This window comes from Sesamum indicum, linkage group LG6 (genome assembly GCF_026168435.1).
Source record: "Sesamum indicum cultivar Baizhima isolate 11 linkage group LG6, ASM2616843v1, whole genome shotgun sequence".
Classification (NCBI taxonomy): Eukaryota; Viridiplantae; Streptophyta; class Magnoliopsida; order Lamiales; family Pedaliaceae; genus Sesamum; species Sesamum indicum.
The window spans coordinates 19,519,406-19,542,739 of NC_142662.1; the positions used below are offsets into that span (position 1 = coordinate 19,519,406).

Genomic DNA, 23,334 nt, shown 5'->3' on the forward strand with positions numbered 1-23,334 from the left:
AAATAAGGCCAAAGTGTACATAAATTTTAATTTATTTTAAATGCCTGCAGATAGCATCTCAGTTTTTTAAATGGAAATATTATTTTCTTGCTGTCAAATGTATCCGAAATTTTCAATTTCAATTTCCTACCTAAAGTTTTATTCAAAGTAAAACATTTAATAATGATAGCGTTATTTCCATTTTCCTTGTTAGTAAAAGCGTGAAAGCCACATACATAACCCACCCGGTTCTAGTCCGGGTTATTACCAACCCAGATTTCTTCTGCTTAATCACTCACTCTCGTCAATGGAGAACGACGACACGATTAACGGCAGCTCCGATGCGGCCCAGAAACTCACACGTCATGCGGACGTTGGTGGAGGACAGGAAGACGCAAACGCTGGAAATGGTGATGAGCCGCGCGAGCCGGAGCCGTCTGATCGTCGGAAGGAGATTCTGAAAGCTCTGGCGGCGGTGGAGAGAGATTCCGCTGCGATAGCCGAGAGCTTCTCCTCTCTATTCGCTTCTCTCCGTTTGTCACTCTCCCAGGTGGCTGGTTTCTCTGTTTTGAGTTTTGATTTTAATTAGGAAGGTTTTTCGCTGCTTCAAATGATGTGGTCTACTTCGGATTTAAAGTTTTTCTTTAAGCCCAAGTTTCGTAATTGCATAAGTGGTTTACAATTATGCTTAAATTCTAAAGTTCAATATAGAAAAACTTCAATTAGTTCGTATTTAATTGTTTCAGCTAAATTTTTTGGAATTATTTATTGTGGTTATTACTTATTCATTCTTCATCGAGCTCACGATAGTATCACTTATGATCAGTGCTGACTGTCCATTATTTCAATTCATGAATGGTAGTTAAGAATTTATTTTATATACTTGTGAACATTATAGGTTTATCTGTAGAGTTCATTTGTACTCATTCTCTTGGTGAGAATGTTAATATATTTAGTAAGTTCCGTTTAGATAGTCAATCTAAGTTGGGTTAGACTTCGTTGTTAAGATAATTTTGTTTTCTATGGCTTCTCCACGTGGAAAGTGTTTTTTTGTCCATTTGGTGTGAAGTACCAATATTTTTTATGCAATAAAGTTAATTTTTCTATTTTGTGGACTTCATAGAAATTTTTTTTCTCCTCTTTTTCTAATATCTGATTCAGTGATCTAACTAGGATCATGTAATTTTAGGCTACTAGCTCTACAGTTGATCATATGAACTGCTTCAGTGATGCGGCGGGTCGCCTTCAAGAATGTGGTAAGTTTAAGCTTATTCTTCAGATGTACTTCTTAAATGATGCAATTAAAGCTTTCTTGCTTTTTTTCTTCATTCATTTCATTTTCTAATCCTTGGGGGGAAGTAGGGGGCAGGGGGGTTGGCAAAGGATGATGGAGACAGAGCTTCTATGGTGAAAAAGACTTGTATTCTTGGTTTTGATTAAGGTCCTAGATTTTTATGCTTTCAGAGTCTTATTTGCACAGAATAAGGTCCTAGATTGCCCTTTGAAAATTTCCTTGAGTCCATAGCTGATGGGCTGTATATGGATGTTAAAATTGCTCATTTGTGTTATGTTGCAGTGCTAGATGCATCAACAAAAGGAAATCGGTACATAAATTCTTGTCTAAGGTTTGAATCTTGTCCCAGTCTTTGTGATATTTGGAGAAGGTGGCTCTTATCATGAATCCCGTGCGATCTTGAAGAATCATGCTTAACGATTAACGTTGGGCATGAGATTCAGAATCATAAACTGTCTCATTCTTCAAAAATTTTGCATGTGAAAAAAACTGGAAAACCTGTCAAAATCATGCTTGCGATGTAATACCCCCTTTTTTGGTTTTGTTCACTTAACTGGATCCTATGCCCCAAAAAGAACTGCAAGCTGGGAGTGGCAACATTACTTATGTCAGCTTCGGGTAATAAATTGTACTTAAGTTAAAAGTCGTAAAATTTGAAAAATCAGAAATCTGGCTCAGCTTTGGATGGTATAGAAAGATTTTCTTATGTGTTTTTGCCTTAGTATTTTAAGTTTTGTTTCCTATTATTCTAGAATATCCGTGATGCTTCTCTTTTTCTACTTGAAAGAGTTCTACTAAGTACTACCTTGGCAGGAGGAGATGAGAGTTGCAAGATTCTCAAAATCGGAGCAGGAATTTCATAACTGAAGACATGCAGTCTTATTGAAGGATTGACTGAAATTTGTGAAGCATCAGCATGCATATTACAAAAGTTGCCAAAATTTTGAGAACTATATACTTCAAAAAGATTAGTGTTGGAGAAGTATTCATTGTTATGTGACTTGATGGAAAAAGGAATTTCTGATTGTTGATGAGTTTGAGGAAAATGTACCACTTTGAACGGCATGAATATGGTATAAATGTGTGAATAGCAGTATTTTATCTAGGAAATTTATTGACTCATGACCATTACTTGCGACACCAGTACACCTTTCTGTTGTAAAACCAGAAGGTAACTTGTTTGTCCATTTCCAGACACTTCAATGAGATAAATTGTTTATCATTTCTGGAGAACACAATGCTGTATTTTTCAATCCTAAATATCTCTTAGCACGTTCGGCGATCAGCACATTAAGTGTCCACTTCTTAGTATAAAGCACTGGAAGATGTAGTGCTTTGATGAAGTTGAAATAGGTTTTGATTATAGTAGTTTCTGAGATGCATGTATACCTTATAGAACAATGACCTAAAAAATTTGAAGCAGATTATCTGTAATAATTGTTGAGACTGTGTGTGGAGCTTAGAATTAGTATTGCAGGACCACTTCTATCTTGGTATACACATTTGTCCTCCATTCTTAGTATGTCTACAATTTTAATCATTTCCATATTGCAGATTAAATGAAGAAATGAAAGGAATGGATGCTCTCGCCACACAGCTGTATCCTTTATTTAGTCTTGATGTCCTGTGCCTAAGCTTCTATGTGTAAGCATGTTGCATTTACCTCCTTTTATACTATGGCACCCTGGTTATTGTAAAAAGCAGCTCTAATGCTCTCTATGTTTCTAAAGAGGATCTGATCCAAGTGTACACTTAGATGATCTGCAGTGTTTCTCCGGTAATTTTATCCCGGCATTCTCTCAGATTGAATTCTTGGACTGGGCTACCTATTCCTCCCTGAGGAAATCTGTTTCAGCAGTTTATATTCTGTATGTGGCCTAATTGGTTCCATACTTCCTTTCTGGCACACAAAGACCCTACCGACTTTATTGGCTTTTTAGTTGAAACGGATGCTCTAGATTCTTGTTTACATCCTTAACAAAGTATCAGAAAAGTTCTCAGGAGGCATGTTGATGCACTGGACTCTGCTGTAAATAGAATTGTTCGAATCCCTTGAAGCTATGAAATTGATCCAATGGAAACTCAAGTATTTCTTATTACTATTCTTTATGTGCCTGAAGAGTTGGAGTGATATCTGCTGTAATTTACTTGGAATTTTCGTCACACAAACGTGCCTTGTTTTTTGTGTTGCTACAATCGTGCGACATCCTTAATCCAATTGTACCTTATATTTCGTGTATGATTCAGCCAAATTCTGTTTTTCTATTTTACGGTAACGTTCTTGGGAACTGAAAGGTTCTAAAATGCAGATAACCCAATCAAAATGAATTGCATTGTTCTTGAGCCGTTTGCTATTCCTCTGGGGAAGGGAAAAAGACACCCCTTCGTTCCTACAGAGGTCTCTTTAGATACATTATGAGCACTCTTTTTAAGTATGGGTCTAAAGTTTCTTTTCCACTTGCATATGCACACAACATAAAAATGGGTGGTGGAGGTCGTAGCAACAGCTCCAAGAGGAAAGCTAGTTTGCTAAAGCACGAGAACAACGAAAATCCTTTGTTATCAGACGATTCTCGTCGGAAGTCAAATCGCCTGATATCCTCTCAAGAACAAGATGTAGAAGAAGAAGAAAAACCAATGGAAAACATCCAAGCTCCCATAATATTTTCCTACAACGATCGCATTCGCCCATTGCTTGATGTAGTTGATAGGCTGCGCCATCTGAAAATCACAGAAGAAGGCATCCAGTTGCCCACCATTGTGGTGGTTGGCGACCAGTCGTCCGGCAAGTCCAGTGTTCTTGAGTCCCTTGCAGGGATTAGCCTGCCGAGAGGCCAAGGCATTTGTACAAGAGCTCCTCTCATAATGAGACTGCAAAATCATCATAATTCTCAGCCAGAAATTTTCTTGGAGTATGCTGGAACCATAGTGCATACTGATGAGGAACACATTGCTGATGCTATTACTGCTGCAACTGTTGCTATTGCTGGTAAAGGGAAAGGGATTTCAAACAATCCCTTGACGCTGATTGTGAAAAAGGAAGGCGTACCTGATCTTACTATGGTTGATTTGCCTGGAATCACTCGAGTTCCCGTTCCTGGCCAGCCTGAGGATATCTATGAGCAGATTTCCAAGATTATCATGGAGTTCATCACACCAGAAGAGAGTATCATCCTGAATGTTTTATCTGCAAGTGTCGATTTCTCCACTTGTGAGTCCATTAGGATGTCTCAGCGGGTCGACAAGACCGGCCAGAGGACTCTCGCAGTTGTCACAAAAGCTGATAAATCTCCGGAAGGCCTGCCGGAGAAGGTTAGTGGGGATGATGTTTATATAGGGCTGGGTTATGTCTGTGTGAGGAATCGTGTTGGGGATGAATCATACGAGCAAGCACGAGTTGAAGAAGCCCGGCTCTTTGAGAATCACCCTCTTCTATCAAGGATAAACAAGTCCATGGTGGGAATTCCTGTTTTAGCACAGAAGCTGGTGCAGATTCAGGCAATGATTATTATGAAGTGCTTGCCTGACATTGTTAGGAAGATCAACCACAAGCTCTCTGCCAATGTCGACGATCTGAATAGGTTGCCAAAAAATCTCACCTCAGTTGCTGAAGCGATGGCATCATTCATGTGTGTTCTTGGTTCTTGTAAAGAATCCTTGAGGAAGATCCTTGTGAGAGGAGAGTTGGATGAATATCCTGATGAAATCGAGATGCATTGCACGGCTAGACTGGCGGAAATGCTAGACAAATTCTCTGATGAACTGAGATCTAAAAGTTTTGAAAGGAATCGGAAATCCAACTTTTTACTTGAAGAAATTAATGTTTTGGAGGAAAACAGATCCATTGGGCTGCCAAACTTCTCCCCTAGAGCTGCATTCCTTACTTTGCTGCAGAAAAAGGCCAAGGAGATATATAATACTCCATTTGATTTTGTTGACAAGATATGGAGCTACATAGAAGAAGTAATGGATTCTGTCTTGAGGCGACATTCTGATAATTATCCTCAACTCCTGTCGTCCTCAAAAAGAGCAGCACATAACGTTGTTGCCAAGAAGAGGAAACTATCAGTAGATTGGGTTACTGATATTATGGAGATGGAGAAACTCACTGATTACACTTGTAACCCTGATTACGTGGCTGCATGGAGTAAGCTCATGGCTTATCAGGGCCAGTTCATGGCAGTAGTTAAAAATCCTAATAACCCACCAACTTTTAAGAATGATGTATTTGGAGAAGTCAATGTTGCCCATCTACGTGGTCATGGTAAGATTGCTGAAGAAGCGTTTGACATGAAAATGAGGATAACAGCCTATTGGGATATAGTTCTGAGGAGATTGGTAGACTGCATGGCCTTACACTTGAATTTTAGTGTTCAAAATCTGGTGAACAAAGACATGGAAGTGGAGTTCATCAACGAGGTAATGGGGCCGCAGGGCGATGGCGTGAAGAGGATGTTGGAGGAGTCGCCTTCTGTTGCTAAAAAGCGTAGGAGGCTGATGAGCAGTATCAAGTTGCTCAAGGAGTCCAAGGATGTTGTTGACAATATTATGGACAGAATTGCGACTGATATCGATTAGTTTGGACCTCGATTTCGTGTTATTTTCCGAATAATTTGCTTTTCAATTTCAAGATTCTGCTGTCTGAGTTTGCTGCTTCCCTTCTGCTGTGTACTTGTAAGCATGAACTTCTAGTTGATATGACTTCCCGTACTCTACTGAGATCTGATTTGTATTTTAATCATCCAGAATTGTTGGTTGCTTCCTTGATATCATGTCATAAACATTGTGCTGTAAATTGAACCATTACTTCCTTTCTCTTGAATCCAATTTGTTTCTTGCACCTATTTTTTCTTATTTTTCGCCTTTTCTAGTGACCATCATTCCTCTCATTTCTTTGGAAGAGAAAAATGTTTAGGTAAATTACAGTATGGTAAAATTAAGATTACGAATACTTTCATTATTTGAAAATTTATCATTACCTTTTTATTTTAATGATGGTTTAATAATTAACTCATTTTGTTAGTTTTAATTAGGTTTTATTTATTGTTTGGGTGAACTGACCAAAATTGCCTTATAGACTGATAATTATAACTTTTTTTCTTAAAAAAATTTATGATTTTTTTTATTGACTAAGTGAATTTTTTTTTTTTATAATTTTTTTCATCCACTTAGTTGGATTTTTTTATAAATTTTTCTTTTTTTTAAAAAAAAACTACAATAAGGGCATGGTTCATAATTTCACAGAATTATATAATTTTATCAAGCATCAAGTATTTGTAATCTTTCAAAAAACGAAGAATATTCGTAATTATTCAAATTAGACGTCAGAGAGATCGTTGTAATTACCAAAATTTTATTAAAATCGGGTCATCATATCAATCATATTTATAAGAATTGTAGCCGCATTGAATAAAAAAAGAATAATTATATTTGCACTCTGGAACATATCATTTATTTACACAAAGCACTCATTTTTTTGGATAATGACAAATATACCCATAAAAATATCAATATTATTTACACAAATCGTCCTTACTTTTTAAAAAATTATACATAAACCCAAAAAAATTAATAACACCATTGCACAAACTACTTTTGGCTGTAGGTGTGATTTCAGTAATTATGCCCAAAAAAAGATCGTTTGTGTAAATATGCTATAGAGAAGGGATGTAAATGTAATATCCCAATGAAAAATTATTTTATTTCTCATATACGTTCCGAATCTAATGAGTGCTCCCTTTGATTTGTACAACTAAAAAGAAAACAAAAATATTCTAAATGACTACAAAAAAAAATGAAGAAGAAAAGGAAATAGACCTTGTGAAATATTTTTAGTACACACATTATACTTTGCAAATAATACTCCGTTTTGACAATATTATTTTTTACTTAATCTAACTAATTTTCTATATACTTGTAATTAGTATTAATTGATCACCATCATATATATATATATATATAATTACAAAAACTAAAGCAAAATAATTTATTTCATATTATTGCTTAGTATTTATCTCTATAATTAATGTGTGGTAATGATAGTCTATATAGTAGCACAACTAAAATATTTTGTGTAAATAAAGCGCGAGGAATATCAAAATAATGTAAAAAATGTCCATATTTCTCCTTCCAAACAGAATATTTAATATATATGTGTTTAGACGGAATTATATTTTTGGTCCAAAAACTAACCGGCATATTCAAATATATTTAATATATAATCATATGAAAAAATTCCAACTTTATATATTTTTAATTAATTAAGCATATCGAGAAGACGGACTTGCTGGTATTGTCAAATAGAGTATAGAAAACTTCTTCCGCTCTAGTAGCGGGTTTCTCTTTTCATTAAGTAGCCCCTCATTGACCTCGTACACTGAGTGAAGCAACTTCTTTTCTATCATGAAGAGGAAGTGAGATGATGACAATGCAGCTGGGAAAAATCCATATCAATTGACTAGTTTTGTAGGATAGGAGTTGGTTCTAGTTAACTGTCAGTCTCAAAAAGGGCTAGGCACACCTCTTCTCACACATACAGTACGCCCCTTACGACTACTCTTTTCCACTTATACTAACCAAGGTTCGAACTATATGGAAAAAAGCAATGGCATACAAAAACGATCTTTGCCATTGCTGCTTCTGCCTCTACTTGTGAGCCTTTTGGGGGGCTAACGCTAATGAAATTCTCTTTTTTTCTGAACCTGGTGGGTCAACTATGGATAGGAGCGAATGCAGTTGCAGTGGAAGTGTGAATTGCTAATGCCTCTCCTTCGTTGGAGCTATCTGCGGCACCCTCTTGCGCTTATTGCTTATTGATTAGAGTTAGTGATGAAAAAAAAGGTATGTGCGAAAGGCTGATTTCCCAGAGCAGGAAGCACTCTTTCAAATGCGCAAGTAGGAAAGTTATCAAGCGCAGGCATAGAGTCATTAAAGCTTATACAAATGCAGAGTTGAAATATATATATATAACTAAGCAACCCAACCATCCTGACTCTTCAAATCAACCTTGAAAACCTAATAGTTAAATCAGATCAAGTAATTAAGGCTATTTACTCACCTTAATTTACACTAAGTTCATAAGTAAGGACGATTGATGATGATGAATGCAACTCTTCCACTGCCCGGAAATGAATCAATACAGCTTCTGAAATTTGATCATACATTGAAGACTAATCAATCAAAATGGAAAATCAAAGAGTTCATCATCATCATGATCATAAATGCATGCAGCAGCAATTCTTTCTTCCTGACAAACCCTATATATAAATGCCCTTCCCTTCCCTCGGAATGACTATATACATATTCAAGAATCTACGGACAAACATACAGCAAATATTCAAATTAGGTTTGATTAAATAAAATTAATTATAGTTTTATAGAGCAAATATAATATACTTGTTATGTAATTGATCACTTTATCCAAATTGCACACACAAAAAAGTGCATGATACTTTTTGTATAATCGGTTCATGTCCCATCAAATTTGATTTGGGTTATAATTGATTGACGAAATTCTAATATTGATATAATTTGATTGGATCTAAATTAATTATTTAAAAGATATTTTAAACTTATAATATAATTCATGTATAATTTTAAAAAATAATAAATTACCCACGCTTATTGTATAATTGATTTAATAACATTTCCTAATAATTCATGGGATGGTATTTCCATAATTTGTCCAATGGCCTACACTCCCAAAAGTAAGTGACATGTCTCGTAGTTCTCCAAAAGTCTTTGGCCAATTAAAACACTAGTCTTTTTTTATTGATTTAAAATACATTTTTTTTTTATATATTTTCTTCAAGACTAGTGTAATTTTAGATCAAACTTTTCACAAAATTTGTGATGCTAATATACTGTCTTTTATTCTAATAATATATTTTATTTTTATTTATAATAAAAATGAAGAGAAAGAAAGAGCAGGAAAAAGTCTTGACTTGGAAAATGGGGTCTCTAACTGTTATTTGCTTAACAGCGAAACACAATATTCCATGGGAGGAACATAAAGCTGATCGGTATCCCAGAAGAAACCATTCTTGAAACATGGAAAACCTTATAAATACAGACTCTTCCATTGCCATAAAATCACAGAATCGAAAATTCACACACACACAGATATAATATTACCAAACCCTTGTTTGATTTCTTGATTAAGAGCAATGGCGTCTGTGACTCGTGTCAAAGAGGAAACGTCTCCGACAGTCATGCACTCTGTCCAGAAAATGAGTCTCCTGAATATCTCCGGCGAACATTATGAAGAAGAAAGGCCACTGGCGCCCATTGTTGCCTCCTACAACGACAGAATTCGGCCTCTCCTCGACACCGTGGACAGGCTGCGCCACCTTAAGATCATGCAAGAAGGCATACAACTCCCCACCATTGTGGTGGTGGGCGACCAGTCCTCCGGTAAATCCAGTGTTCTTGAGTCTCTGGCAGGCATCAGCCTCCCCAGGGGCCAGGGTATTTGCACCAGGGTACCTCTCATAATGAGGCTGCAGAATCATTCAAACCCTGTCCCGGAGCTTTTCTTGGAGTTCAACGGGAAGGTTGTGCCAACTGATGAAAAACACATCGCCGACGCCATTAACCTTGCCACCGAAGAGATCGCCGGAACGGGGAAAGGGATTTCGAACAACCCCTTGACGCTGGTTGTGAAAAAGATGGCCGTCCCTGATCTTACCATGGTTGATTTGCCTGGAATCACTCGAGTTCCTGTTCATGGCCAGCCTGAGGATATCTATGAGCAGATTTCCAAGATTATCATGGAGTTTATTACGCCGGAAGAAAGTATAATCCTGAATGTTTTATCAGCAAGTGTCGATTTCTCGACATGTGAGTCCATCAGGATGTCACAGCGGGTGGACAAGTCTGGCCAGAGGACTCTCGCTGTTGTAACCAAAGCTGACAAATCTCCGGAAGGCCTGCTGGAGAAAGTCACCGCCGACGATGTGAACATCGGCCTCGGCTACGTCTGCGTTAGGAACCGCATCGGGGACGAGACGTACGAAGAAGCTCGGGAGGAAGAGGCTAAGCTTTTCGAGACTAATCCGCAGCTTTCAAAGATTAACAAATCCATGGTTGGGATTCCTGTTTTGGCTGAAAAGCTGGTGAAGATTCAGGCCACCATTATCGTTAAATGTCTGCCTGAAATTGTTAGCAAAATCAACAACAAGCTCTCAGCCAATATTGAAGATCTGAACAAATTGCCGAAGCATCTGAACTCAGTTGCTGAAGCGATGACAACATTCATGCACATCCTTGGTTCTGCTAAAGAATCCTTGAGCAAGATCATTCTGCAAGGTGAGTTTGACGAGTACCCGGATTCAAAAGAGATGCATTGCACTTCTAGACTGGCGGAAATGCTCAATCAATACTCTAAGGATCTGCAATCTAAAAGGTATGTCGACAATGATCCAAGCAAGAACTTCTTGCTCGATGAGATAAAGGTGTTAGAGCAAACCAAGTCAATCGGGCTGCCAAATTTCCTCCCTAGAGCTGCTTTTCTCAGTCTGCTCCAGCAGAAGGTGGCGGATGTATCCATGATACCCTTTGAGTTCGTCGACAAGATATGGAGCTACTTAGAGGATGTAGTGGTCTCCGTCTTGCTACAACACTGCGATAGCTACCCGCAACTCCTGTCGTGCACAAGAAGAGCTGCGAAAAACCTCATAGACAAGAAGCATCAGCAATCGATTGAGTGGGTGAAGGACATGGTCGAGATGGAGAAGCTCACTGATTACACCTGCAATCCCGACTACATGTCTTCTTACAACAAGCTCATCTCTCGTCAGGAAGAATTTCTTAAGGTTGTGAATGGATTAGTGACATATTTGCACATACAGATTGATGGATTCGGATCAATTAACGTCAGTCATCTGCGCGGCAAGGGCAGTATGGTTGATGCTTTCGATGTGAAGATGAGAATGAAGGCTTATTGGGATATTGTCCTGAGGAGAATGGCGGATAACATGGCTTTGCACTTGACTTTCAGTATTCAGAATCTGGTGAAGAAAGAGATGCAGACAGATATCATCGACGAGTTAATCGGGCCTCAAGGCAATACCCTGGATAGGATGCTGGAGGATTCTCCTTCTGTAGCTGAAAAGCGGAAGAAGCTGGAGAAAAGCATCAAGTTGCTCAAGGAGTCCAAGAACGCTGTTGCCAACATCATGGACAGGGTTGTCGACAATTTCGATTGAGCCTGGAGATGTTGGAGTTGGGCTGATTTCCCTGTCTTGTGATCCTTAATCTGTGCTATGTTTTCAATTTCTGCAATGATCTATCTCTCTAAACTTAATTAATTCCTAGTACTCTGTCTGTTCTCGAGCAAAATGGTTTGATTGTTTATTTTTCTGAATTGCGCATCAATCATACCATAATTATATTACACTTATTATTATATATTCAAGCTTAACCAAATACGACTCAGTTCGTTTTTGAGTTGTGGAGTTGTTATAGGCATATGCCAAGAACATGCTCTACCTGATTTTCTTGGAGGAAGATTGGCTAAATATATTTAAATTTTAAAAAAATTATACTAAAAATGATCACTTGAACAAATTGACCAACTTTTTATGTGTTAGAAATACATTAGAATTTTTGTTATTTTACAATTTCCGAAGCTCATTTTTTAAAAAAATATCAAGTAAATTATAATATTATATGAACCCATTCACAGCTTATAAGTTATAAATACATCTAAATACTCTTATAACAATACATCAATGGCTTAGTTTTTAGTAAATTGTGGCATTTTTATTTCCTTGACAATACTATGAAGAACTCTTCGTGGCCTTCATGTTTTTTGACTCACCTCTTCCACATAAGCATGGGCTTTTTTTTTCCTTAATAAAAAGAATAATTATATCATTATATCAATATTTTTAATAAATTAAACACTATATTAGTTTGTTTAGTACATCAGTATAGCAATAAAATAAATAAAATAAACTTATATGAAGTGAGATAAATATCTATTGCCTAAAAAAACTTGAATCCATAATCTCAAACTTATTTAATAGACTTCAGTTTTAACCACTAGACTAAAATATCATTGACTATAAATTTAGTCTTGAGAAGCCAAGAATGGATCTCATAATAATCATGCATCCTCCGTGTATGTCACGGATTTGTTTTGAGTTTATAACGATAATTATCTTTTATTTTATTTTTTTTGTAATTTATTAATTTTGATTAAGATTTGGGTTAAATTTTTGGATTATTCAGAATATCAACGGGACAGATCTGGAATTGTTTGCCAAAATTTGGGACCCACCCCATCAAGAAAATTCTGGAATTGGATCCTCCCAGACCCATGCCGAGCTCGGGACCTAGGACCCATGAGATTGGGCTCAGTAGATTCAATTAATATTTTTTAAATTATTAAAAAATAAATAAAAATAATACCATATTAATTTTATAAATATGAGACAATAATATTATTGAAAGATTAATATTTTTTTTATAAATTTATATGGTGCGTGTTTTAGACATTAAAATATTAAAAATTATAAACTATGTATTACTTATATAAACATTGAAATGTTTATAAACTATTTATATCATTATTTTAATTTATGAAATTATTAAGTTTGTGTACTATATATAAGTATAAATAAATTACACATACTTTATATATGTATAAATATATTTTATATAAGTAGATATAAAATATACAAAACAAAACCGATTGAGATGAATTCGTGTCCAGACCACTAAGATCTCAAACCCGACTCAAGACCCGTTTAAAACTTCAAAATCAGCTACACACCGTATTGTGCAGTATCATACAATTCGAATCAAATTTCAATTGGGCCTAATCAGGGCCATTGATGAGGCCTTGCAAGATGTTATTGTTGGTATATTTCCAGATAGGCCCTTCTCTGTTGTACGAGGATGTCCTAAAATTGGACCCAACCTTACAATTTAGAACTCTAATCAACGCGAACGAAGCCCAAAATCCCATTTATTATTATTACATGTTTCATAATAATAATTAAAAAATTACTACGCCAAGTGGAAAAAAATCTTCTATCACACTTTAATGACGTATTCTGATGGCACACCAACACTTGACTGGTATGCATTTAAATTACATAATAATTTGATTATATTTCTTTTTTGGTAAACTAAAGGAAAAAACAGGGGTGGCATCTCAAAAATCTGACAGAGAATATTGTACTTACATCATCATGTGTGCCGATCAAGGTCCCCACAACTGGCTTACTATTGAACAAAAGTCAAGATCTAATCATATGAGAATCAAAAGTGAGTACGTACATTTAATCCCACCAAATGCTTTGACAAAAAATTTGAACTCACATCATTAGTAGACAACGTTTGATGTTAAATATTAAGTCATCCCGACTTATAATACATAAATGGGCATAATTGCTAGGGTATGAGTCTCTTGATGTACTATATGATGAAATTATTCACAAAAATCTAATGAAAAATATGTTCATTCCAATTATAGTGAAAAAATAATTAAATATGATTTGTAGACTATGATACTATTGTGCCTCGAAAAGAAAAAGCACAATCTTAAAAGGAATTAAAAAGAAAAATGAGGTGAAATAATATTAATAATGAAAAACTAAATAGTGTAATACTATTTTATTTAATTAATTGTACTTTTTTTTTAGATAATTACCTTCCATCATCTGAAGTTTAGTGTAATTACACTTAAATTCATTGTCGTTTAAAAATTACATCTAACACTTTTGAGGTTCACTTCCGTATGATAAATAAATCCCTCCATTAGTTAAAATTCAATAAATTTATCGATATTAATAACAAATCGAAAAAGAAGTCTATGTTTGAGTTCGATTAACTTATTACTGATTTATTGTATGTCAGATAATTCTTTTTATAATCAAATTACCCTCATACGTTTTCACACATTAATACTTGTGAGGAGGCATATTGTACTGTTATAAGGGTAGTTTAGTCGAAAAAAATTGTTTGACCTGTAATAAATTAGTAATAAGTCAATAAAAAATAAATATAAATTTTATTTTTTTTTTGTTAATATCAGCAAATTCAATAAATTTTGATTAATTGAGTGACTTATTTGTCAGATGGAAGCAAACCTCAAGGGTGCTAGAGGTAATTTCTCAAATTACACATAATCTAGGTGTAATTACACAAAACCTTAGGGGAAGGGAGTGTAATTATCCGTATTTATTTATTTATTTTTAAAAAAAGAGAAGAATTGGTACCCTTAAACTTATAAATTAACAAAATAAGAATTTTGTCTAAAACGCGTGTTAGACACGTCACCAATCATGTTCTTTTCCTATTTACATCATATAAAATTATTTGTTATATATTTAATCTCTAAACACACTAAATGTTGTATTCAACGTAGATAGAATTATCTAATATATATATATATATATATATTGATTCGGGTCGAAATTAGCGATCTCCTAAGACGATCTCACTGCAGATAGACCAACTCTTCCTAGATCAGATTTCGGGTTCCCTGAGAATAAAACACGAACCGTGAGCTCGTCGGGCACGTCCCCGACAATGACCCTCCGACGCTCAAGTTAGGTTGATCGAGAGAATTGTATGCGATCTCAAAGTTCTAACTCAATAAATGCGCAACAGTTACTTCAATAATGGCGTATCGAGTTCTATTTATAGAGCACAGCTGAGTATCGGGTAGTGAGTCACGTGGCCTTATCCTACTGGCTCATGTTCTGATCGAACGGCTTCCATTGTTCGGGTCTTCAGTCGGTTTGTGCGACCCGGATCGGGTCCTCCGCGACCCGCCCGTTACAAGAGGCACGAATCCTGATCACGAAATGACTTTAATGCCCTTAATGAAGGGTAATCTGGTCTTATTGCAGGGTTACAAGTGTATACCCATCATATATATATATATGAGATAGCGTATAAGAAGTGTATTTGAGGCTAAGTACATTGCATAAAATAAAAGGTATAATAATGGAGTAAAGTATTTAGATACACCTAATTCCCATATCTTTTGGATTAACTGTGTTGGATCTGACTTCATTCTTGCTGACAACTTCATATTGTATATTGTCAGTTTGCAATTTAGGTCGCACTTTTAAATAACGACACCACGGTTGTTGACATGCCCAATTTTTGTGTGGTATGTGTGTGCTGTGTTTATACTGTTACTTTTGTTCTCTTGTGGCTGTGGGGAGCCGGCACACTATACCTTTGAGTCGTATAATCTTGATTTAAACTCTGAGTATGTATTAAACTCCACAAGAAGGGCTGCCCAAAATCTTGTAGCCAAAAGGAAGCAGCAATCGGTGGATTGGCTGGTCCATACCGTGGAAATGGAGACAATTGACCCTGAGTACATGGATTCATGGAACAAACTCATGTCATATCAGAAAACACTGATGGAAACTCTGAATAATACATCTAAGCCCACCAAGATACAGATTGAGGGACTGGGTGAAGTTAATGTTGCTCATCTACGAAACCATATGGGCATTGCTGAAGAAGCGTTCGACCTGAGAATGAGGCTAATGGCCTATTGGAAGATCGTCCTGAGACGGTTGGTAGACTCCATGGCCTTACATTTGCTCTTCAGCATTCAAAACCTGGTGAATAAAGAACTGGAAGGAGAAATCGTGAATGAGGTAGTAGGGCCTGACGGCAGTGGCCTGGAGAGGATGTTGGATGAGTCGCCTACCGGTGCTGAGAAACGGAAGAGGCTCAAGAACAGCATAATGCTGCTCAAGGAATCCAAGGATGTCGTTTCCAACATCATGGATAAAATTGCAACCTATGCAGACTGACTAGCTTCATAAACATATTGTCTCCTGTTTTCCTGATTCAAGAATTTAAGGTACGTTGCTGTTGTTCTTAGAGCATGAATTGCTCTCACCAACACTTGAATTTGCTACCAAAATTAAGAGATTATTTGGGTTTTCTTGTTCAACTTAGAATCCTTTGAAACAAAGAATTCTATTTTATTTGTATATTCACCATCCACGTGGCTGCAATCCGTGAGTTGCGTCGTACCAAAATTAGGAGGTCTTGTGGTTCAATACGCGACCTCTCCAAGGTTGAACTTTTAAGTTCCGTCTCGTTAAATTTGATAATGAAATAAAATAAAATATAGTAGTTTCCTAATATTTAAATTAAAATAAAGTATTGAATTTATTATTTAATAGAGTATATTTAAAATAATAAATTCCTATTGGATTTATAAAAATATGGTGATATAAAACAATATTGATATAATATTAAAAAAAAAAAGGGTGGGGATGTGGGAGTTAGATAAATTAATAAATAAAAACATATCAAAAAAGTAAGACGCCAACGAGTACTTTCACTTAATAATAAAACATAGATTAGTTTAATGATAAATTATTTTTATTTTCTTTACTATAAATGTTGTGTAATTACATGTTTAAATTGTTGATTGCATGTTTAATTTTGGTGGTATTTTGTAGACGAAGGTGTAGTAGGATATGTTGCTGGGCCCTATTCTTTGCTATAAATAATTGACTTTGATTTAATGAATCAAATAATTAATAACAAATATTTTTAATTGAGGGACACATGAAGATCAAAATTATAGTTCAGAAATATTCAACCCTAAATTTTATGGACATGAGTCTTATCTCATCAGACTAACCTCCTATTTTCAGACATACCACTTACAATATCTTAGGATAAAATTATCCCATAAGAAAATACCTAATCATCATCGTATCATATAAATTACAACGGGCTCCACCACTAGAAACCATGATGAATATTTGATTAATCGTAGTAAAAATTTAAATTTTTACTTTGATTTTATTTAATCGTGGTTAATAATATTGATTTACCACGATTCTTTAAGTCGTGGTCATTTATAGTGTAATGAAAATTTAATTTTTTTTATTATGTTGAAATTTGTCGTAATTACAAAATACCTCATTGTTATTCGATAAACTACAAATATCCTCATGAAATTATAAATATCTTCTTGTGACAGTTCATTACAGGAAAGTATTTATTATGGTATTTATAATTTTAAAAAAATATTTATTACTTTTCAGACAGTGAGAGAACGTTTATAATACATTTTAAATAAGTCCATTGTAATTTATCCTATCATATAATCAAAAAAGTGAATGAATAATATGAGTGAAGTTGGATCAAGAATATATATATATAGAGAGAGAGAGAGAGAGGCCACTGAACATTACTTAAAGGGAAAATTCTAGTTCGAATATGATTCGATTAAATTTGAATCAATTGATATATAATTTAAAAAATATCATTAATTATATAATAAATATATCACACTTGCTATATAATTCATCTAAAGTTGATGGAGTTAAAATTTTACTTACACGAAGACTGCCGCAAACAGAGAATGCCTCCTTCTCCAATCAATGAAGAGAACTTGGGGTGGAAGCAAGAAAGGACAGCGCTGTCCAGCAAGAATTGGTCCTCACAACAAAGGATTCTCTGCTGATAAAGGGTTAGTACGGACGCTGGGTATCTCCATTGACTAAGACCTTTTATGTATGTACATACATGCAACCATATTTTATGCTAAAATCGAAACTAAAAAGTATCAATAAAATTATAAGGTAAATTATAACTAAATCTTTTGAGATTCCATATAATTATAAATAATTTTATTATATTATTTTATGTTTATTGTTATTTTTTTAAAATAAAAAATTTAAAAATTATAAAAATTAAATGGAGTGGATGAAAAATTTTAAAAAATTATCTATTTAGTCAATAAAAAAATAAAAAAAATTATAATTCTTAATTCACAAAGGCATTTCGGTTAGTTCATCATAAGAAAAATGAATGAAAATCTATGGGTGAATAATGGATTGAGGTAATTGTTGAACGACCGTTAATATTAAGGAAGTATTTATAATTTTTAAAATAATAAAAAATATTCATAATTATATGAATTTTTAAAAAAGATTGTTGTAATTCACACAAAATGTAATAAAATGACAAAAAAAACAAAGGGATTGGAAGTACACAACAAAACAAAATACAAAAGCGATGATGGCTTTATATTATATCATATTAATCATCAACCCACAAAATCAAAATTACAACAATTAAGTTTCTACTATTCGTGTTTGGATATTATTTGCCTAAGTTGAAAAGTATTTTCAGTAAATGAATATAACAAATTACTTTTTTTTCATTAATGCATGGACATGGACATGGACATGGAGCAGCAGCAGAAGCATATTAGATGCAGTTAATATAGAAATAAAAAAAATATTCAAATTAGATTGGTCAAATCAAATTAATTATAAAGAAAATGTAATACACTTATTATGTAATTGATCACTTTATTCGAATTGCTCATACAAAAAAGTGCATTATACTTTTCGTATAATTAGTTCATGTCTCACCAAATTTGATTTGGGTTAGAATTGATTGACGAAATTCTAATATTGATAGAATTTTGCCGGATCTAAATCAATTATTTGATAAATATTTTAGACTTATAATATAATTTATGTATAATTAAAAAAAATGAAATAATTCACACTTGCTTTATAATTAATTTAATAACTTTTCCTGATGATTCATGGGATGGTAATTCTATAATTTGTCTAATGGCCTACACTCCCAAAAGTAAATGACATGTCTGGTAGTTGACTCCAAAAGTCTTTGGTCAATTAAACACTAGTCTTTTTTTATTGATTAAAAATACATTTTCTTTTATATTTGGTTTAAGACTAGTGTAATTTTAGATCACACTTTTCACTCATTTGTGATGCTAATAAACTATGAGTGGGGTCTTTAACTGTTATTTGCTTAACAGCGAAGCACAATATTCCATGGGAGGAACATAAAGCTGATCAGTATCCCAGAAGAAACCATTCTTGAAACATGGAAAAGCTTATAAATACAGACTCCTCCATTGCCATAAAATCACAGAATCGAAAATTCACACACACACACATATAATATTACCAAACCCATCAATGGGCTCTCTGACTCCTGTCAAGGAGGAAACGTCTCCGACAGTCGTACACTCTGTCCAGAAAATGAGTCTCCTGAATATCTCCGGCGAACATTATGAAGAAGAAGGAGAAGAAGAAAGGCCACCGGCGCCCATTGTTGCCTCCTACAACGACAGAATCCGGCCTCTCCTCGACACCGTGGACAGGCTGCGCCACCTTAAGATCATGCAAGAAGGCATCCAACTCCCCACCATTGTGGTGGTGGGCGACCAGTCCTCCGGCAAATCCAGTGTTCTTGAGTCTCTGGCAGGCATCAGTCTGCCCAGGGGACAGGGTATTTGCACCAGGGTACCTCTCATAATGAGGCTGCAGAATCATTCAAACCCTGTCCCGGAGCTTTTCTTGGAGTTCAACGGGAAGATTGTGCCAACTGATGAAAAACACATCGCCGACGCCATTAACCTTGCCACCGAAGAGATCGCCGGAACGGGGAAAGGGATTTCGAACAACCCCTTGACGCTGGTTGTGAAAAAGATGGCCGTCCCTGATCTTACCATGGTTGATTTGCCTGGAATCACTCGAGTTCCTGTTCATGGCCAGCCTGAGGATATCTATGAGCAGATTTCCAAGATTATCATGGAGTTTATTACGCCGGAAGAAAGTATAATCCTGAATGTTTTATCAGCAAGTGTCGATTTCTCGACATGTGAGTCCATCAGGATGTCACAGCGGGTGGACAAGTCTGGCCAGAGGACTCTCGCTGTTGTAACTAAAGCTGACAAATCTCCGGAAGGCCTGCTGGAGAAAGTCACCGCCGACGATGTGAACATCGGCCTCGGCTACGTCTGCGTTAGGAACCGCATCGGGGACGAGACGTACGAAGAAGCTCGGGAGGAAGAGGCTAAGCTTTTCGAGACTAATCCTCAGCTTTCAAAGATTAACAAATCCATGGTTGGGATTCCTGTTTTGGCTGAAAAGCTGGTGAAGATTCAGGCCACCATTATCGTTAAATGTCTGCCTGAAATTGTTAGCAAAATCAACAACAAGCTCTCAGCCAACATTGAAGATCTGAACAAATTGCCGAAGCATCTGAACTCAGTTGCTGAAGCGATGACAACATTCATGCACATCCTTGGTTCTGCTAAAGAATCCTTGAGGAAGATCATTCTGCAAGGAGAGTTCGACGAGTACCCGGATTCCAAAGAGATGCATTGCACTGCTAGACTGGCGGAAATGCTCAATCAATACTCTACGGATCTGCAATCTAAAAAGTATGTCGACAATGATCCAAGAAAGAACTTCTTGCTCGATGAGATGAAGGTTTTGGAGGAAACTAAGTCAATCGGGCTGCCACATTTCCTCCCTAGAGCTGCTTTTCTCAGTCTGCTCCAGCAGAAGGTGGCGGATGTATCAATGATACCCTTTCAGTTCGTCGACAAGATATGGAGCTACTTAGAGGATGTAGTCGTCTCCGTCTTGCTACAACACTGCGATAGCTACCCGCAACTCCTGTCGTGTACAAGAAGAGCTGTGAAAAACCTCATAGACAAGAAGCATCAGCAATCGATTGAGTGGGTGAAGGACATGGTCGAGATGGAGAAGCTCACTGATTACACCTGCAATCCCGAGTACATGGCTTCTTGCAACAAGCTCATGTCTCGTCAGGAAGAATTTCTTAAAATTGTGAATGGATTAGGGACATCTTGGAACATACAGATTGATGGATTCGGATTAATTAACGTTGGTCATCTGCACGGCAAGGGCAGTGTGGTTGATGCTTTCGATGTGAAGATGAGGATGACGGCTTATTGGGATATTGTCCTGAGGAGAATGGTGGATAACATGGCTTTGCACTTGACTTTCAGTATTCAGAATCTGGTGAAGAAAGAGATGCAGACAGATATCATCGACGAGCTAATCGGGCCTCAGGGCAATACCCTGGAGAGGATGCTGGAGGAGTCTCCTTCTGTTGCTGAAAAGCGGAAGAAGCTGGAGAAAAGCATCAAGTTGCTCAAGGAGTCCAAGAACGCTGTTGCCAACATCATGGACAGGGTTGTCGACAATTTCGATTGAGCCTGGAGATGTTGGAGTCAGGCTGATTTCCCTGTCTTGTGATCCTTAATCTGTGCTATGTTTTCAATTTCTGCAATATCTAAACTTAATTAATTCCTCGTACTCTGTTGTTCTCGAGCAAAATGGTGTGATTGTCGGTTTTATTGAACTATACATCAATCATACGACAAATATATTACACTTGTTATTACATATTCAGCTTCAACCAAATAAGACATATAGTTGGTTTTTGAGCGTGGAGTTGTGGGGTTCAGATAACCCTGGATTGGAGGATGGAGAGTTTTGTTATAGGCATCTGCCAAGAACATGCTCTACCTGATTTTCTTGGAGGAAGATTGACTAAATTTATTTAAATTTTAAAAAAATTATACTAAAAATCATCTCTTCAACAGATTGACCAACTTTTTATGTGTTCGAAATAAATTAGAATTTTTGTTATTATTTAAATATCCTTTAGGAGCTTGTAAGCTATCGATATTTTGTTTTAGTATTTTCGAAGCTCATTTTTTTAAAAAATTATCAAGTAAAAATTATAATATTATATAAACCCATTCACAGCTTATAAGTTATAAATACATCTAAATACTCTCATAACAATACATCAATGCCTTAGTTTTTAGTAAATTGTGGCATTTTTATTTCCTTGACAATACTATGAAGAACTCTTGGTGGCCTTCATGTTTTTTGACTCACCTCTTCCATATAAGCATGGGCTCCCCCCCCCCTCCCCACAAAAATACAAATGATAATTATATGATTATATTAATATTTTTAATAAATCGAATAATATATTGATTTAATTAATATATCAATATAATAATAAAATAAATCAAAATAAATTTATATAAAGTGAGATAAATATCTATCGTCTAATAAACTGAATTCATAATTTCAAATTTATTTAATAGACTTCAATTTTAACCTCTAAACTAAAATATCATTGACTATAAATTTAGTTTTGAGAAGCCAAGAATGAATCTCAGAATAATCATGCATCCTCCATGTATGTCACGGATTTTGTTTTGAGACTACAACTATAATTATCTTTTATTTTTATTTTTTTTAAATTTATTAATTTTAATTAAAATTTGGATTAAATTATCTAATTATTGGGAATGTTAACCGGACAGATCTGAGATGAGTTTGTCAAAATTTGAAACCCACCCATCAAGAAAATTCTGGAATCGGATCCTCCCGAGACCCATGCCGGGCTCGGGACCTAGGACCCGTTAGATTGGGCTCGGTAAACTCAATTAATATTTTTTAAACTATTAAAAAATAATAAAAATAATATCATCTTAATTTTATAAATATGAGACAATAATATTATTGAAAGATTAATATTTTTTTATAAATTTATATGGTGCATGTTTTAGACATAAAAATATTAAAAATTATAAAATATGTATTACTTATTAAAATAGTAAAACGTTTATAAACTATTTATATCATTATTTTAATTTATGAAATTATTAAGTTTGTGTACTATATATAAGTATAATAAATTACACAAACTTTATATATGTATAAATATATTTTATATAAGTAGATGCAAAATATACAAAACAAAAAACGATTGAGATGAATTCGTGTCCAGACCACTAAGATCTTAACCCGACTCAAGACCCGTTTAAAGTTTCAAAATCAGCCCAACGTATTGTGCAGTATCACACAATTCGGAATCAAATTTTGATTAGTCCTAATCAGGGCCGTAGATGAGGCCTTGCAAGATGTTATTGTTGGTTATTTCCAGATGGGCCCTTCTCTGTTGTACGAGGATGTACTAAAATTGGACCCAACCTTACAATTTAGAACTCTAATCAATGGGAACGAAGCCCAAAATCCCATTTTTTATTATTACATGTTTCATAATAATAATTAAAAAAATACTACGCCCAGTGAAAAAAAATCTTCTATCACACTTCAATGACGTATTCTAATGGCACACCAACACTTGACTGGTATGCATTTAAACCCGACAGAGAACATTGTACTTGCATCATCATGTGTGCTGATCAAGGTCCCTACAAGTGGCTTACTATTGAGAAA

At 35.3% G+C, this 23,334-nt stretch overlaps 3 protein-coding genes and 1 pseudogene across 3 annotated transcripts; all 4 read left to right on the forward strand.

The window, feature by feature from the left end:
* The first annotated feature begins 202 nt into the window (after positions 1 to 202).
* LOC105164087 (uncharacterized) lies at positions 203 to 3,512 on the forward strand. The gene is made up of 5 exons (XM_011082647.3): positions 203 to 529; positions 1,169 to 1,235; positions 1,556 to 1,604; positions 2,828 to 2,872; positions 3,263 to 3,512. The coding sequence occupies exons 1-5, from the start codon at positions 287 to 289 to the stop codon at positions 3,327 to 3,329; spliced, it is 471 nt and encodes a 156-aa protein (XP_011080949.1). The 5' UTR covers positions 203 to 286; the 3' UTR covers positions 3,330 to 3,512.
* Positions 3,513 to 3,649: 137 nt separating this feature from the next.
* LOC105164088 (dynamin-related protein 4C pseudogene) lies at positions 3,650 to 6,095 on the forward strand (annotated as a pseudogene).
* Positions 6,096 to 9,331: 3,236 nt separating this feature from the next.
* LOC148787889 (dynamin-related protein 4C-like) lies at positions 9,332 to 11,589 on the forward strand. Its single transcript, XM_088881144.1, has one exon. It carries the CDS (start codon positions 9,439 to 9,441, stop codon positions 11,476 to 11,478), a length of 2,040 nt encoding a protein of 679 aa, XP_088737270.1. The 5' UTR covers positions 9,332 to 9,438; the 3' UTR covers positions 11,479 to 11,589.
* A 7,478-nt stretch (positions 11,590 to 19,067) lies between these two features.
* On the forward strand, positions 19,068 to 21,475 carry LOC105164086 (dynamin-related protein 4C). The gene has a single exon (XM_011082646.3). The coding sequence runs from the start codon at positions 19,234 to 19,236 to the stop codon at positions 21,283 to 21,285; it is 2,052 nt and encodes a 683-aa protein (XP_011080948.3). The 5' UTR covers positions 19,068 to 19,233; the 3' UTR covers positions 21,286 to 21,475.
* Positions 21,476 to 23,334: the final 1,859 nt, after the last annotated feature.